Source organism: Protopterus annectens, chromosome 1.part0 (assembly GCF_019279795.1).
Source record: "Protopterus annectens isolate FY-2018-M chromosome 1.part0, PAN1.0, whole genome shotgun sequence".
Classification (NCBI taxonomy): Eukaryota; Metazoa; Chordata; order Ceratodontiformes; family Protopteridae; genus Protopterus; species Protopterus annectens.
In genome coordinates this window covers 699050205-699066464 of record NC_056725.1, presented here as the reverse complement: position 1 = coordinate 699066464, position 16260 = coordinate 699050205, and the positions used below count along the sequence as shown (strand labels likewise).

The 16260-nt window shown below is 40.7% G+C and overlaps 1 protein-coding gene across 3 annotated transcripts in view; it reads right to left on the bottom strand.

Moving 5' to 3' along the window:
• The window catches only part of SIPA1L3 (signal induced proliferation associated 1 like 3), a 3185962-nt gene that overhangs the window by 1262029 nt on the left and 1907673 nt on the right, over positions 1 to 16260 (bottom strand). For all 3 annotated transcript variants that reach the window (XM_044062280.1, XM_044062270.1, XM_044062288.1), the window contains exon 13: positions 11149 to 11267. In XM_044062280.1, the coding sequence (XP_043918215.1) occupies positions 11149 to 11267 (119 nt within the window). The remainder of the gene's footprint in view (positions 1 to 11148; positions 11268 to 16260) is intronic.

The window sequence follows — 16260 nt, the reverse complement described above, 5'->3', positions numbered from 1 at the left end:
TACAACACTTGCCACTCTCGTACAATATGCCAACAATTCAACCCCTATCTGCTCTGCCCCATCCATAACAAACTTACAGGAAATCATTCAAAAATCTTTCACTGACATTGAAATATGGCTAAAAAATTCTAACTTGCAGCTTAATGCCAAAAAGTCAAGTTTATGCTACTTACTCCAAAACAACCCCTTAACCAGAAACACACATTTAGTATTAACTCAGGTTTGTTTGTGTCTTTCGGCTTTTCCCGGTTAGGGGTCGCCACAGCGGAACTCCAGTCCGCTAATGATTGGCAGTAGAGTTTTACATGCTGGCTTGCCAGGCCTAACGCACAACCTTCAACGAAGGAATGCCCATTCACGCATGTCGCCACACAGAAGACGCTCTGAGAATCGAACGGGCAACGTCTAACTGTGAGGCGACAATGCTACCGCAGCACCACCACCGCTTAGTATTACCTCAGGTAATAACAAAAAATAGAAACCAATAAGCTAAACTAAACTACTCAAGAGTCATAATGGATAACCTCGAATCTGATCATCACATAGTTTACTTCATCAAGAAAACTCAGCAAAAACTCTCTCTTTATAGGGCCAAACACTACTTGACAGATCAATCAAGGATTACCTTAGCAGCAACATTCCTCCTTCCTACTCTATTATTTGCTACCCCTATTCTTACAAATATCAACCCTACATATAAAACTAAACTAGTCTCCTGTTACTACAAAATAACTAAATTTGTGACCAACCAACCTTATGAAACACACCAGTGCCTTTCATTAAAAGACTTAAAATGACTTGAACTCCCCAAACCAGTTGGCATACTCACAACTAATCATTGCCCACAATCTGTTTGTTGCATTATCCAAATACTCAGCATTACAAAATACTCTACTGTACTACTCAACCAGTAGAGACCTTTGCTCTACCAGTAAACTCTTTCTATGTATCAGTAAGACATTCAACACTGCTGGATACTCCCTCTACTCCCATTATGTGTCAAAACTCTGGAAGAAATCCCCACACAGTTAAAACAGACAGTTTCAAAACTTTACTTAAACCTACACCAAGGATGGCTCTGTACGTCCTGCTCACTTGGCTAGCTTTACTCAGATTACATTTCTCCAAATCTTGCAGGCACCTTACTTGTCAATCTTTTGTACCTGATCACTCCTCCTCCTCCTACTGCACTAATCTGCTAAACTCTTAATCATCTTCCTCCTCATACACCCCATCACTAACTACATTTCCTCCTCTCTCCTTTTATCTTCTGGCTTGTTTCCATAAATTCTCCTTTCATATCCCTCTTATAATAAGTTTTTAAGCTTCATTACTACTTGTCTGTCTGTGAATTATTACTAACCTCAAAAACCCCCCAGTCTGATATTTTCCCTGTGCCAAAATGCTATAAATACATTAACTGATACTGTATTTTATTTTTCTATTCAATAATTAATTTATATTAATTTCTCTCATTTTTTAATTTACAGTGCTATGTCCTTACAAGAAATATTTAAAAATCATGTAAATAAGCTCATGTAAAGATGTTTTTTACTCTGCAATTATAAATGTGCATCATGTGTAACTTAAATGTGGAGCTTTTCTCCCCAGGCTTCCTCTAAAAATGGATTTTACCCAGTCAGACTTTTCCTGTCAACAAAGACAAATAAATACATAAATAGTCTGGTTGGGGGGGTCGGGGTCCAGAGGTAGGCAAGCAGATATGGCTAAAATGTGTGCCTTAACAGATTGGTATGCTAGGCTAGATTTCAGAAGCTCACACAAATGTTGAGAGGATGACTGGGAAATTAGCCTGCATTGGGTCCCGTTTTTTAGTCAGACACCATATTGTAAATCTTTTCCATTTTACTATGTAAGATTTCCTGGCAGTAGGTTATCTTGCCCTGTGGAGAATCTTAAGCACATCCCTCAGAAAATTGGTGTCTAAAAGGGATCAGAATCCTGACATCCATAATGTCAGGTTAAGGGATGACAGGTTAGGAAGAAGCAATCAGCATTTCTGCTGTGTGAGCAAGTCCACTGTGGAGGGAAGCATCTGATGATGGTCCTTGGTTAGGTGGAAGAGAAAGAAGAACCAATGCTGCCTTGTTCAACAAGGAGTCTCCAGTAAGATCATGGGGTATTCTCTTTACTACTTTAGACATTATGGAAGAAGAGAAAACAGAAGTAAGACATACAAGAACCTCCTTTTCAATGGAAAAGGCATTGGGCCTGTTCTCCAAGATTAGGGGAGTAGGTCCTGGTGCAAGAGAGTGGAAGCTGTTTTTCGTTGATGGAGGTGTGACAGTTGCTTTGACTACATACCACTGACAAACCTCTAACAGCAACCCTGGAATTTCCTGTACTACAAGGATCAGCAGTATGCCTTTGTGTCCTTCGGAAATTAAGTGGGGTTCCCGCTTCTCAACATCATTGTTAACTTTAGTTATTTTGGAAGTGCAAACCTCAGATGCCATCCTGACCTCTGGCAGGGTCATGGTGTTGGGCATGCTGTGGGTTCCAAAACCTCTGCTATGTCTGAGTCCAAATGGGCAGTCAAAATATCAGGCCTGGGGCTCAAACTTTTTCTTTTGTATGGGTGGGACATCAGGGGTAGAGGGGTCCGCCATCTTTGCTTGGGCAGGTCACTTAAGGCACTGAGTTTCCAAGTAAGAGTTGACAAATGAAAGCCATCTTCTTAAAGTCTTTGAAATAAAGGACTGACAGATGAAACAATTTTCATAATCATGCTCTGCACCTAAACAGAAATGACAATGGGCATGGAGATCCTGGTAGGGAAACTACCTATCGCAATTGCACTCTCTCCTCCTAGTGGCCATCTAATAGCTCAACAAACAGGACTGTATTTGAGAAAAAATAAGGACGGTTTCCCAATGGGGCACTTATCTGAACCAGTGAAGGCCAATGGTACCAGCAACCATGCATAGAACAAACATGTTTGGACAGACAGCGAGACAGTCTGAGGATTTACACTTATACAACACTTAGGTCATACACTGGATACATGTAATGAGCGTACCTCCTAATGCTAAAGTGTAGCTATCACTAACAAGTAAAAACAGTACTCAAAATGAAGCACTGTACAACGATGGCCAATGAAGTACGATTCTCTTGAGAAATAGGTAAGGTAATTAAATGATAGAAAAAGTACAGTTTTGTACCTACCATAAATGTAGATGTCCGAGAGGTATGCATCTGCAGTCCTAACAAATGGGTTGTCCTGCCTCAGGCAGCCCTTCGGTCGGCCGGATTCCAAAGTCTGGGTCTGGCCTCGGCTGTTGTCGCACTTCACCCGACGTCATAGCTGCAGTTCAGCGGGTATAAAGGCATCAGCCGATGCCATTTTCCTCAGTGTTTCTTGCCCCAGATGCCAGGTGCCCTCTAGGAAGGCTAGATTTGGATAAATGCAAATGTTTCCAAACAATAGAGAGCAAATAGAAATAAACATGTATATACATATATACAAACAAATACACCATAATAGATTCCCCCAGCTAGCTACAAGATGGGCAAATACCCTAGGAGTACCACAGAGGGGAAGGAGGGTGGGTAATCCTGACTGCAGATGCATACCTCTCGGACATCTACATTTATGGTAGGTACAAAACTGTACTATGTCCTTCAAGGATGCATCTGCAGTCCTAACAAATGGGTAGAATACCATAGCCAAACTGAGGGAGGAGGCACTAAGGAGGCACTAAGAGTTTATGGTGTAGTTAAGATCCCTTGCAAAACAGCAGTGGCAAAACCTGTTTGGGATCTGGAGTATAAAGGTAGATTATAATGCTTGGCAAATGTATGCACGGAGCTCCAAGTAGCAGCCTCTAAAATGTCTTTGGTAGCCACTCCTCGTAAGAAAGCTGTAGTAGTGGCTGTAGCCCTTGTGGAGTGAGGTCTGATGTTTTCTGGAGTTGCCTTTCCATGAAAAGAGTAACAAAATCTAATGCAATTTCCTATCCATTTTGAGATTGTTTGTTTGGAAATTGCTTTTCCTTCCATTCCTGTTGCATATGCTACCAGAAGCTGGTCAGTTTTTCTATTGTTCTTGGTTCTGTCCAAGTAGTAGCGCAATTGTCTGTGCACATCCAAGGTATGCAGTAATCTTTCCCCCCTGTTCTGCGGGTTGGGGAAGAATGTTGGAAGGTATATTGCTTGGTTTAAAGATACCCCGGAGACCACTTTTGGCATAAAGGTAGGATTAGTTCTCATGGACACTCTATCCTGATGGAAGATAAGGATGGGTTGTACTGCCATCAATGCCTGTAATTCAGAAACCCTTCTAGCTGAAGTGATTGCAAGCAGGAATGCAGTTTTCCAAGATAAGTACTGTAATTCTGCTGTTGCTGCTGGTTCAAAAGGGGGAAGTGTCAACTTTTCTAACACAAAGTTCAAGTCCCATGTAGGCAATGGTGGTTTCCTTGGTGGCTTTACATTTTTAATTCCTCTCAGAAACTGCCTGAGTAGAGGTTGAGAAAAGACTGGAGGATCCATGTTGTATTGTGCTGAAATTGTTGATGCATGAATCTTAATGGAGGAGTAAGACAGGCCATTGTGGAAAAGCTCTGCTAAATATTCCAGGATGTTAGCTATGTTTGCCAATGATGCATCTACTCCTTTTGTTGTACTCCAAATGAGATATCTTTTCCATTTTGCTGAATAAGTTTTCCTTGTTGAGGGTCTGCGAGCCTCCAAGATAATGTCTTTAACCCTTTGAGATAAATCTGGGTTATGTTGTCTTATGTAATGTTCCAAGCAGCTAGCTGCAGTGTTTTCAAGTTTGGATGCAGGATTTTGAAGTTGTTCTGTGTTAGCAGCAGAGGTAGTAGGGATGGAGGCCATGCGTGTTCCCGAGACATACTCCTTAGTAGCGGGTACCAATGTTGCCTCGGCCAGTCTGGAGCTATCAAGATGATCCTTGGGTGATCTTCTTTGATCTTCAGTAGCACTCTGTGCATCAAAGGGAGAGGTGGGAATGCATATGCTGTCAGGTTTTCCCAACTGAAGGATAGGGAGTCCACCTTCCAAGCAAGTGGGTGGTATGTCCTTGTGCAGAATTTTTTCAACTGGTGGTTGTGTGGGGATGCGAACAGGTCTATTTCTGGTAGTCCCCATTTCCTTGTAATGGATTTGAAGATGTCTGGATGCAGCATCCATTCGTGGGCATCCGTGGTAGTTCTGCTTAAGATGTCTGCTAGAATATTTTCTTTTCCTGGCACAAATATGGCCTGGAGCTGAATGTTGAGGTTCAGGGCCACATTCCAGAGGTCCATTGCCATCCGGCATAGAGGATATGAATGTGTGCCTCCCTGTTTGTTGATATACCACATAACTGTGGTGTTGTCCGTCCTTATCAGCAAATGACCCTGTTGAAGAAACGGTCTGAATGTCTGAATTGCCCGCTTTACTGCCAGCATCTCTTTTTGATTTATGTGTAGGTTCATCTGGTCTTGAGTCCATAAGCCTTGTATGCACTTGTCCACCATGTGTGCCCCCCAACCGAGGTCTGAGGCGTCCGTGGTGATAATCTGGTTTGGGTGAGGCCTGTGGAAGGGCAGTCCTTTGTTCGATTGACAGGCCTGGGCCCACCACTGGAATTCTTGCTTCAGGCATGGAATTATTGGAATTTGGGTTTCTAGGCTGTGCTTGTGCTGAGACCATAAATTCCTCAGGTACCATTGCAACTTCCTCATATGTAGTCTAGCATGTGGAATCAATATTATGCAGGATGCCATGTAACCCAGGGCTTGCAGGATTTTCCTTGCTGTAAGCTGGTTCTGTGCTGTTAATGCCATGAAATAAGGTGGTAGTTGCTTCTGCTTTTCTGCTGTGAGGAATGCCATCTGGTTTGATGTGTCCAGTTCTGCACCCAAGAAAGTTATCCTTTGGGATGGGATCAGCCTTGACTTTTTTGTGTTGACTGTGTATCCCAGGGCTTGTAGTAGGTGAATAACCTTTCAAATCTTTTGTTAATTTGTCTTTGCTGTCCGCTTGTAACAGGCAGTCGTCCAGGTATGGATAAATTTGAATTCCTGAAGCCTGCAATGAGCAATTACTGATGCCAGGCATTTCGTGAATACTCTGGGCGCAGTAGATAAGCCAAAAGGCAATGCTGACAATTGATAATGCTCTGATCCTGCAAGAAATCTGAGGTATCTTCTGCAATTTGGTCGTATGGGGACGTGCAGGTATGCCTCCTTGAGATCCAGAGTCACCAGCGAAGACTCCTTGCCCAGCATGGGAAGAAGTTGCTGTAGGGTCAGCATCTTGAATTTTGGAACAATAAGATATGTGTTCAGAGCGGACAGGTCGAGGATAGGTCTCCATTGGTTTTCCTTTCTTGGTACCAGGAAAAGCCTGGAATAAAATCCTTGTCCTTGTTCCATAGTCGGTACCTTTTCTATAGCTCTCATCCTTAGTAAGTGGTCTATTTGCTGTAGAGCGTTTGTCTTTTGGTTTGGAGGTAGGTTTGGCATTCCTCTCTTCCTTGGAAGAGTATGGAAGTGAAACCTGTAGCCTTTGTCTATTGTCTGCAAAATCCATTTGTCTCCTGTAATGTAATGCCAATTTACTGAAAATAAGGCTAACTTTCCGCCTAAGGGTGCTTCTAGTTGTTCCCTGGGAGGCGGTTTCAGAGCCAAGTCACTGTGATTGTCCTGTGGAAGTGGTAGTGGCTGGATCTGTGGCAGTACTTCTCTGGCTGTTAGGCTGCCACTGACGTCCCCTGTAGGCACCTCTGGATTGACCTCTGCCTCTTGGGCGTCTATTTCTGCTTCTCTGTGCTCTGGTGGTGTCTGGAAAGGACCAATTCTTGGAAGGCCAGTTCCTACTAAACCTCGGAGGCTGGACCTGTAAGAAATCCTTGACTGTCTGGACAGATTTAGCTTTTTCTTCCACCTTCTTTAACACTTGCTGTGCAGGGGAACCAAACAAACTGTGCTTTTCCATGGGAGCATCTAGAAGCTTGGACTTTACATGGTCTGGTAAGGATTGCTCTTTTAACCATGCATGCCTTCTGATCACTGTACCAGTCATAGCTGATCTAAAGGAAGCCTCCAGTGCATCATAGCCGCATTTTAAGGAATGATTACTGACCTGCTGAGTGTTATGTACCAAATCCTGAAGGGACTTACGGTCTAAAGGCTCAGGTGAGGACAGTTTTTTAGTTAGCTGATCTAACAGGAATTCCTGATATTGAATCATGTGGAATTGACAGTTTAAGGCCCTGGCCGAAAGAGTAGCAGAAGTATACACTTTTTTACCCCATCTCTAAAGCCCTAGATTCTCTTTCAGAGGGGAGGGGGTTTTTGGTAGAGGCAGCTGCTACAGCTTTGGGGCCCTGTGAAATAGTTTCAGGATCTGCAATAGGAGCCTTATACAAGTGATAATGTGTGTCCGGAACCCTGTAGTATCTGTCGGGCTTAGCAGGGGCTGGAGGAAGAGAGTCAGGAGCAGTACAAGCATCATTAAATGCATCATCCACAAGTGTAAGTACTGGAGGAATGGCTAAAGGCCTATGCTGTGGCAAATGTAAAAAGGTCCTAAGCCTTTTCCTAGAGTCTGAAAAATCCTGGCCCTGCCATTGAAATTGTTCTCTCATAGCATGCAAGGTTTCCCCAAAAGAAAATTCCTCAGGAGGAGAGGCAGAAGGGATGGAGTGTTCTGCATCTGAGTCCTCATATGGAGAATAAGGGCCTTCTGGGGGATTTGTATTGGCTGAATCATCAGAGGAGTAATCAGTAGAAACTGGCTCAGGGGGCTCTGCTCTAGGCCTCTTCTCTGGAGGGGGTTGAGAGGCCCTGTCAGGGTGAGGCTGGGATCCCCTGATCAAAGAAATGAGATCCTCTGCTAGACTAAGCATTTGAGTACTAGAGCTAGGCCTGTGAGAAGGGGTTTTAGCAGGCACGGTCTTTGTTGATTTAGCTGCTTTATCCCTGGCAAAAGCCTTAATTGACATGGATGCAGGGGGCCTAGCAGCTCCACGTGCAGGAGTAGATATATCTAAGGGGATAGTATCTGATAAATCATGAGAACCTGTAAGAGCAGGTGGAATTTCCGTAGCAGATTCAGCCATGCTGGATGAGGCCTCGGTTGTAGGAGGCATGCTTTCGGCCGAAGGAAGAACCGCTGACTCGGTTTCGGCCGAAACCGAGAAACTCGCGGTTGGCTTAACCGCGGTTTCGGCCGAAACTGTGGACCGCGAGTGTCGGTCCTTTTCCTTACGCTTTTTAGCTAATTGGGAAGTCGGAGTCTCCGACGGCATGTTATAAGCAAAAGCGGAGCCGAAAAACTCCTCTGCAAACTCCGACCGACGTCTAAGCGTTCGTCGGTTGAAGGAAGCACAGGCTAGACAAGCTGCTACGTCGTGGTCTGGGCCTAAACAAGGTAGGCAGTAAGAGTGGAAATCTTTATGAGGTATTTGTTTCCCACAAGTTAAACAGTTATTCACTTTTTCTGACATCGGCTGAGGCAAGAAAGAGTCCCCAACGGGGTACTTAGCTTTTTAGAAGTCTTCGGTAGTGGCAATCTCTGGTTCTGACCGACCGGCACTTGCGAACAGCTTCTGCTTCGGGCGCCACGCGGCAAGAAAGACTGGGGAAAATGGCGTCGGCTGATGCCTTTATACCCGCTGAACCGCAGCTATGACGTCGGGTGAAGTGCGACAACAGCCGAGGCCAGACCCAGACTTTGGAATCCGGCCGACCGAAGGGCTGCCTGAGGCAGGACAACCCATTTGTTAGGACTGCAGATGCATCCTTGAAGGACATCTTGTAAAAGTGCAGCATATATATATAAAAACTTGCATGAATTTCCAATGATTCAATTAAATGCACTTACAAGATATCCACGCTGTGAATCCAGCAGCTCCTATTTGAACTGTTTGATTGGTTAAGTTATAATTACAGTTTGCTACAGTTTACAGCAGCTACTACATCTTCAGTGTGGATACTTTATATATCAGACTTGAAAGATTGGACACCTTGAAACCATCATTTTGCCACAGTGTAACTGCATTCACAGCGTGGATATCTTGTAAGTCAACTATATGATGACATTTGCTGGCTTAGTACTGTGGTTCCATGTGACTAAATCTCCTGAAATACTGTGAGCTGAGTATGTGAAAGTAGTCACACAAAAACAGTGCGAGATAATCAAAAAATATCTTCTAAGAGGATCAGACCCCCTCAACTGTCCCTATTTTGGAGGAATGTTCCTATTTTCAAGTCTCATTTACCCCTTTTCGCAACGTTCTTATTATTTGTGGCATGTCCTTATTTTCTGGCTTGGTTTACCCCTTCGCACTATTTTCTGAATCCTCCTCATCAATTCTGAGTTTTGAAGCTGTCTAGTAAACAGGAAACCATGCTACATGACCAATATACAAGAGCACCAATAATTTAAAGAAAGAAGACAAACATCTTTCATCCCTTTTTTCCAGAACCAAAATAAATGACCTTGTGTGGTAGAAGTTTGCAATACAGTTCAGCAAAGTCTCTCTAATAATTGTTTCAATCATTTTTTTCATTCTGTTTTATAAACAAGTGTTTCTGAGTAGCATCCCACATTCCTGCTAGAAGCAGGAAGAGTTATGTGCTGTTTGGTATGCAAATGTTAAGCTAATTTGATGTCCAGATTTTTGACTGGATCTATCTATTTTTCGGGGGCTTTTGTTCTTATTTTCAATGTCTGCAGGTTGACAGGTATGACTACTGAAATTCTTCCAAACAAAAGATCAAAGGACAGGACACCACAAATTGAAAACAGCTAGGTAGGGAAAGTTTTTTCTCTTTCCAAGATGATGCACAGTCAGAAACAAATATGTGGGCAGCTTCCAGAAGAGGGAATTATGCTGAATTCAAAAATGCACAAAACAACTACAGTGAGAGACAAGAAAAATGCATACTATTGTTGAAGTGTGATTAACAGCTTAACTAGTTAACAAGGATATGACACAACAGGCTGGCAAAGCTGCCTATACTTGCTGTCAGTCTACATATTCCTTTAAGTTCACTTTTTGTTCCAGTTATGAATCATGTCAGAACGTCAGCTAAGTTTCCTTGTCAATGGACTCAAGAATTCCCTTTGCTAATTGGTTTTCATTCTTATAACATAGAAATAGATTTATTCAGTGATTTAAAAACTTCACTTTTCTGGCAAAGCACAGCAACAGAATCATGATAAAGTGGAAAGTCAACTGTGCTTAAAATTTCAGTTGCTTCTATACTTTTATAACAATTTTCTATGTCAATTTTCGATAATGTCAGTGCTTTCTCAACAGCTCATACATGTTCTGCTCATAGTCCATAGGTTCAAAGACTCACAGTGGACTAGCTACTAGACTACAGCATAAGGCTAGCTGCCCTTGTGAGCTAGCCAATTTATTTCAAAGGAGAGAATCAAACCCTGCACTTCTGTGTTTGTGAGGTAAACAACTTAACCATTAAGCCAAACACCAACCCCCTATATTTCATGTATATTACATCTAGAAAAAATGTGAAAGGTTGACTGGAAATATTCCAAACTGCTCACAGGTATTTATGTAATGTGTGTGTGTGTGTGTGTGTGTGTGTGTCTGTGTGTGTGTGTGTGGACAACTGCATTCTGCAATACACCAACACTCCGTCCATAATGATCTTCAAAGCTCTGCAACAGTTGCTGGAATAAACTTTGACATTCCAGTAACCCTATAAAAGAATAAGGTGGGTTAACAAAATGAGGGCTACATTTATAAAAAATACATAGCTAAAAATAAGGGCAATAATAAAACAAGCTAACTTCAAAATCTGTCAAAGATTCAAAAACATACATTCTGTAAAAGTGGACAAATGCTCAGCTAATTTACGCTAAGAATGAATTAAACATCTCGCCCTAGAAAAATGTACCTTCATTTTTTTTTACATAGCAAGTGCCACTTACACATAAAAATGATACAAAAATTTCAAAAGAGCACTAGCCTACAACCATTTTTTCCCATGGAATTTGTCACTCATATATAACTTCACCAACATTACACAATCACAAAACACGTGGAAAACAGATATTTGAAGGCTTTCCATGTCACCTTCTAGGGGATTATGTGTCTTGGCCTGTAGACAGACAAACAATATAGTCAATGTGCCATTGACTTACTTTGGGATGTCGGTTGGGGGATTCCTTGCCTACAACTTCCTGTCGGTTGTGGCGCTTGTTCACATTGCTCCCAGCAAAGGAAGTCACTCGAGCTGATGCTGGAATATGCCACAATTGCTCTGTAAAAAACAAGTATTCTTTATAATGCAAATCTTAACAAAATAACCACTAGAGGTGCTTAGCAGAAAGTCATTTAGCAACAATTAAAATCAAATGCAAGGAATGAAAATTATTATTTACATTCAAAAGTTCACTAGGGAAGAGTATTAGGAAAACAAAGTGTAGATATTGCGTAAATCTGGATGCCCCATTCTGGTGATAATAAAAAAGTTTTTCAACATTCAAGGAGGTACTGTAAACATGGACATGAAAGAATAAATCATACTGTAAACAATACCAGAGGTTATGACTTCAGCAACTTTGCCAAAATATTTTGCTATAATCTCTTTGGTAATTTAGCTAGGATTCCTTACACACACAGACATTCACCTTGACAGTTCTGAAACATAACCACTCATCACACAGAAGGATACAATAAAAAACAAATTATAACTGTTAGACCCAGTGCTGCTGCTGGACATGGTTTGAATAGTTAATTTTTGACTAAGACTGTCTGGAATTCTGTCCCAAATCTTACCCTCAAAGTATGGTTACTGCAGAAGTAAGGTATATAGACATCTACTAATATGGGTAAATGTAACTTACACAATTGTACAATGTTCTTCATTCCCACTGCTACAGTAGCCTTTAAGCTGCATGGGTTGATTACCAAAGCTTATCCAGCTTGGAAGGAGGAGGAAGGGATATGACCCTAGCAAAACCTGTATTTACAGAGGACTATGAAGTGGCCTCTAGAATACTTCTAGAGTCTACACCTTTCCAATATGCCATCGAAGAAGCCAAGGCTCTAGAAGAATGAGCCTTTACACTGCCTAGAACTGGTTTACCATGGTGGGAATAACAAAAGGCAATATCTGAGGATAATCACCTAGAAATAATCGATTTTGACATAGGATGTACTTTATTAATCCCAGCATAAGAAACAAATAGCTGATCTGCTTTTCTAAAGGACTTAGTTCTGCCAGGACAGTACCTAAGCAGCTTCTGAATGCCTAAAGTATGTATAGCCCTTTCTCCCTATTTTTGAAGGTATAGATAAAACAATGAGATATTGATGGTTTGATTCAAAAGAAACTCTGAAACCACTTTGGGCATGAATGAGGGATTTACTAATTAAGACCCTATCCCTATGGAAAAAAAACAGAGTTCACCCACCCTAAGAACTTGCAACTCAGACACTCTTCTTGCAGATGTCAGAGCAATGAAAAGAACAGTATTTCCACACAATGAACCTTACTTCTACCTGATGAGCAGGGTTCCAATGGAAACACCGTTAAATCTTCATGCACAAAGTTAAGACTCCAGTAAGAAGCAACCTGTTTATGAGGAGGTCTAAGAACCAGAACTCCCTTCACAAATTGTTCACTAAAAACAAAGAAATAGGAGGATCCATGGGCAGACAAATTGAATTGGACACAATATGTACCATAACAGAGGAAAAAAGAGGTCATGGGATAGTAGCTCACATAAATATTTAAGGACCAGTGGTACATAATCCCAGACAGGACTCTGTTGTTGGCTAGGCACAAACTAGAAAACATTTGTATTTGCCAGTGTAAGAATTCCTAACAGCAGACGTTCTTGCTTCCATTAGTACCTGGTGCATGTACTCATGAGAGAGATGCCTAAAAGTAACTGAATCATCCAGGCAGTTAGCTGAAGAATGTTTGAGATCTAGGTGTATCAAATGCACCTTGTTTTGTATGATGAGATCCAGTATGTGAGGAATCTTGTGGTCATTTTCCCGGCCAATTCCATGACTACAGAGAACCAATTATGCCTGCACCAAAAAGGAGTGACCATAATGATCCCTGGAGAGTTCTTCTGAACCTTCAGAATTACCCTGGATATCAGTAGAAAGGCGTAACAGAATATTCCTGACTGCATGAAAGAACATCTATTCAGTTCTGTTTTAAAAGGAGGTAAACAAATCTATTTGAGGTGTTCCCTACAACTGGATCTATTCCTGAAATCCCCTTCTACTTCAATTTCCATTTGTGTGGGTCTGTTCTTGTCCTGTTCAGCTCGTCTACCATTGTGTTTTGTTCTGATGGAATGTAAGATGCTTGGAGGATTACAGATTGCTGAAGAGCTGCCTCCCAAGCCATAACAGCCAGCCTCCACAGAGGGTATGACTTGCTGTCTCCCTACTTGTTTATGTACCACATCACTCCAGTGTTGTCTGTGTTCACGTAGGGGACCACTGACAATGAAGAGATTTTAAGGCATGAATCACAAACTTTCTGACATTTACGTACTTTGGTCTGTCTAAGGAATTCCACAGGCCTTGCACTTTTACCCCCAAAGAAACTGCTCCCCGAGTGAAATCTGAGGCATCCATAGTAATAGACTGGCATGGAAGTTAAAGAGAAAAGCTGAGACCTTGGTTTACTTCTATCTATAGTATCCACCAGTGCAGTTCCTTTTGACAAAGCCCAAAACTGGAATCAGAAATACCATAGGATGCAAATGTTGGGTTCATGAGTTTTTTTTTTTTTAATCTTTTTACTGTATAACATGAAAAGAGAAATCATGAGAATCATAGAAACCATGAACCCCAAGATTATGAAATACTCTCTGGCCCAAGTCAGAAATTGAATGGAGGAACTCAAAAAAGTTTCCAGACAAAATCCACCTCCTCCTTTGTCAAAAAAAAAAAGCTTTTTGATGAGAGGTGTCTATAAGGCAACCTGAAAGACACTTCTTTGCGATGAGGTCAAGGATGATTTCTGAACATTCATCTAGAATTACAGATTGGTCAGAAGAGAAGAAACCCATTCGTATGAAAATGAAAACTGAAATTTGAGCAAAGAATCACATTCAGTCTGCAATGAGCTACAACTGGATCTAAATGCTTTGTAAATATTCTTGCAGTTGCAAATAACCCAACCGGTAATGCAGAGTACAGTTGTGACACATACACATAAAATATATGGTATTTCCTGAAGCCAGTGGCTATGAGAATCTGCTGATACACATCCCTCTTTTGAGGAATGAGAGGTAACAGATTTCTATCAGCATCTTGAATTTTGGTACTTTCACATACAGATTCAGAAAGGAAAGATCTAAAACTGCTCTTGCCTTTTTGATTTAATGGCACTGCTTCTTGGACTCATAGGGTAAGGAATTCCTGAGGAACTTGAGAAAAATACTCTGTTTCTGTGAGTGAGGAGTAACTCCCCGAAAGGAGGTATTTGTGTGTGCCAAAGCATAATGATCAGTGACAGTTTTAGACAGACAAGGGCAGGAGGTACTGGGAAGGGGAAACGAATGCTGGTACAGTCATTCTGAAGTATAAGACTGACCCTTTTTTGGAAACTATTCCTTTCCTTGTTTCTTGTTATTCCCTTTCTGCAAGCTCCTTATGGTTCCCTGTTTGGCTTGAGAAGGCAAGAAGTTTATATATATTTTTTTTTTAGGAAAAGAGGATATAGGAGATTTTTAAGAGAGAGCCTGTAAATCTAAGACACACCCTGTATTAATTTCCCTTTCTGTCTCAATAAATTACTTCAGGACCTGAGTGGTAGATGGGCCAAAAAAAAAACTCCTTACATAAAGCAGAATATAACATTTCAGACTTTTATCTCATCAGAAAACATCTGATCATGAACCCATGCATATCTCCTCAATACTGTAGTAACAGTAGTAGTAGCCATGGTCCTTTATACAGTAGTACCTGCACAGTCATACACACTCCCTTAAAGCATGTTTTTGAAACTGGAAAAAATGTTAGAAACACTGGAATTCAGAGAGGCACTACTTTCAGGAGGTGGTGTTGCAGATAAATTCTCTCAAACTATCTGCACAATAACAAGTCTGATAGTTAAGAATTATATTTGTCAAAGCGGAAGATGAAAATATTCTTTTACCAAGCCTGTCCAATACATTTCCTTTTTGGAAATGAATAAATGAAAAAATTTCATAAAAACAGATTAAATCAGAGAGGTTAAAATGAATTTTATTGCTAAAAGTATGCTGTGCATTTGATTTTAATTGGATAGATGTTTAAAAACACACTTGACATGTTTTATATATACATATATATATATATATATATATATATATTATATATATATATATATATATATATATATATACACACACACACACACACATATATATATATATATATATATATAAACTACTTGTGTGTGGGTTTTTATCTATGCATGTGTGTGTGTGTGTGTGTGTTAGTATACGTATATATATTATTTAACATTTGATTACTGAGAAAGTCCAACTGGGTAGGAGTCCGTTTTCTGAAGAGAACCAGACAGAAAACTTCAAAGTACTACAAAACATTTTAAGAACAAAAATGTTGCAGTCTAAAAATAATACAAAAAACAAATACAGTTTATTTTTTATTTATTTTATTTTTACATTTGTTAACCGGGAAAGTCCATCTGGGCATGTGACCTTTTTCAGTGGAGGCCTGAGGAGAAAAGCTCCAATGTCATACAATATGTAGTTGTTAGTAAATAGTATAGTGGAACACATTTTAAAAACATTAATTTAATACATAACTTTAAAACATTAATAGTTTTACAGGAGTTAAACAACAGAAACTTTAGCAAGAACATCTACAACAGTAATAGTTTCACAGGAGTTAAACAATAGGAACTATAACCAGAACATTTAATACATCATGAGGGTTTGTAGTTATGTTCAGTGCATACAACTTTGAACAAAGAGATATATATTTTAACAAAGACATTAGAAATTGATAGAGATAAATTTGACATAAAAATCTACAAGGAATTAATTGAATGAGTTCAATGTTTAAAGAGGCGGTCTAGTGAAGGAGGGTTGGAAAGGTGGTTTGGGGGGTCTAATCTGGACTGTAACAGGAGCAGAGCCAGGAGTTGGCAAGGTAGGCTTTTAAACTGTTTAGATGTGGAAGTGGTCAGTAGTGGGTTGGGCAGAGTTCCAAAGCTTGGAAATATAGTTGGAGAAAAGGGCTTCACCTGCTGTGTTTTTTGCTTTGGTGACTTG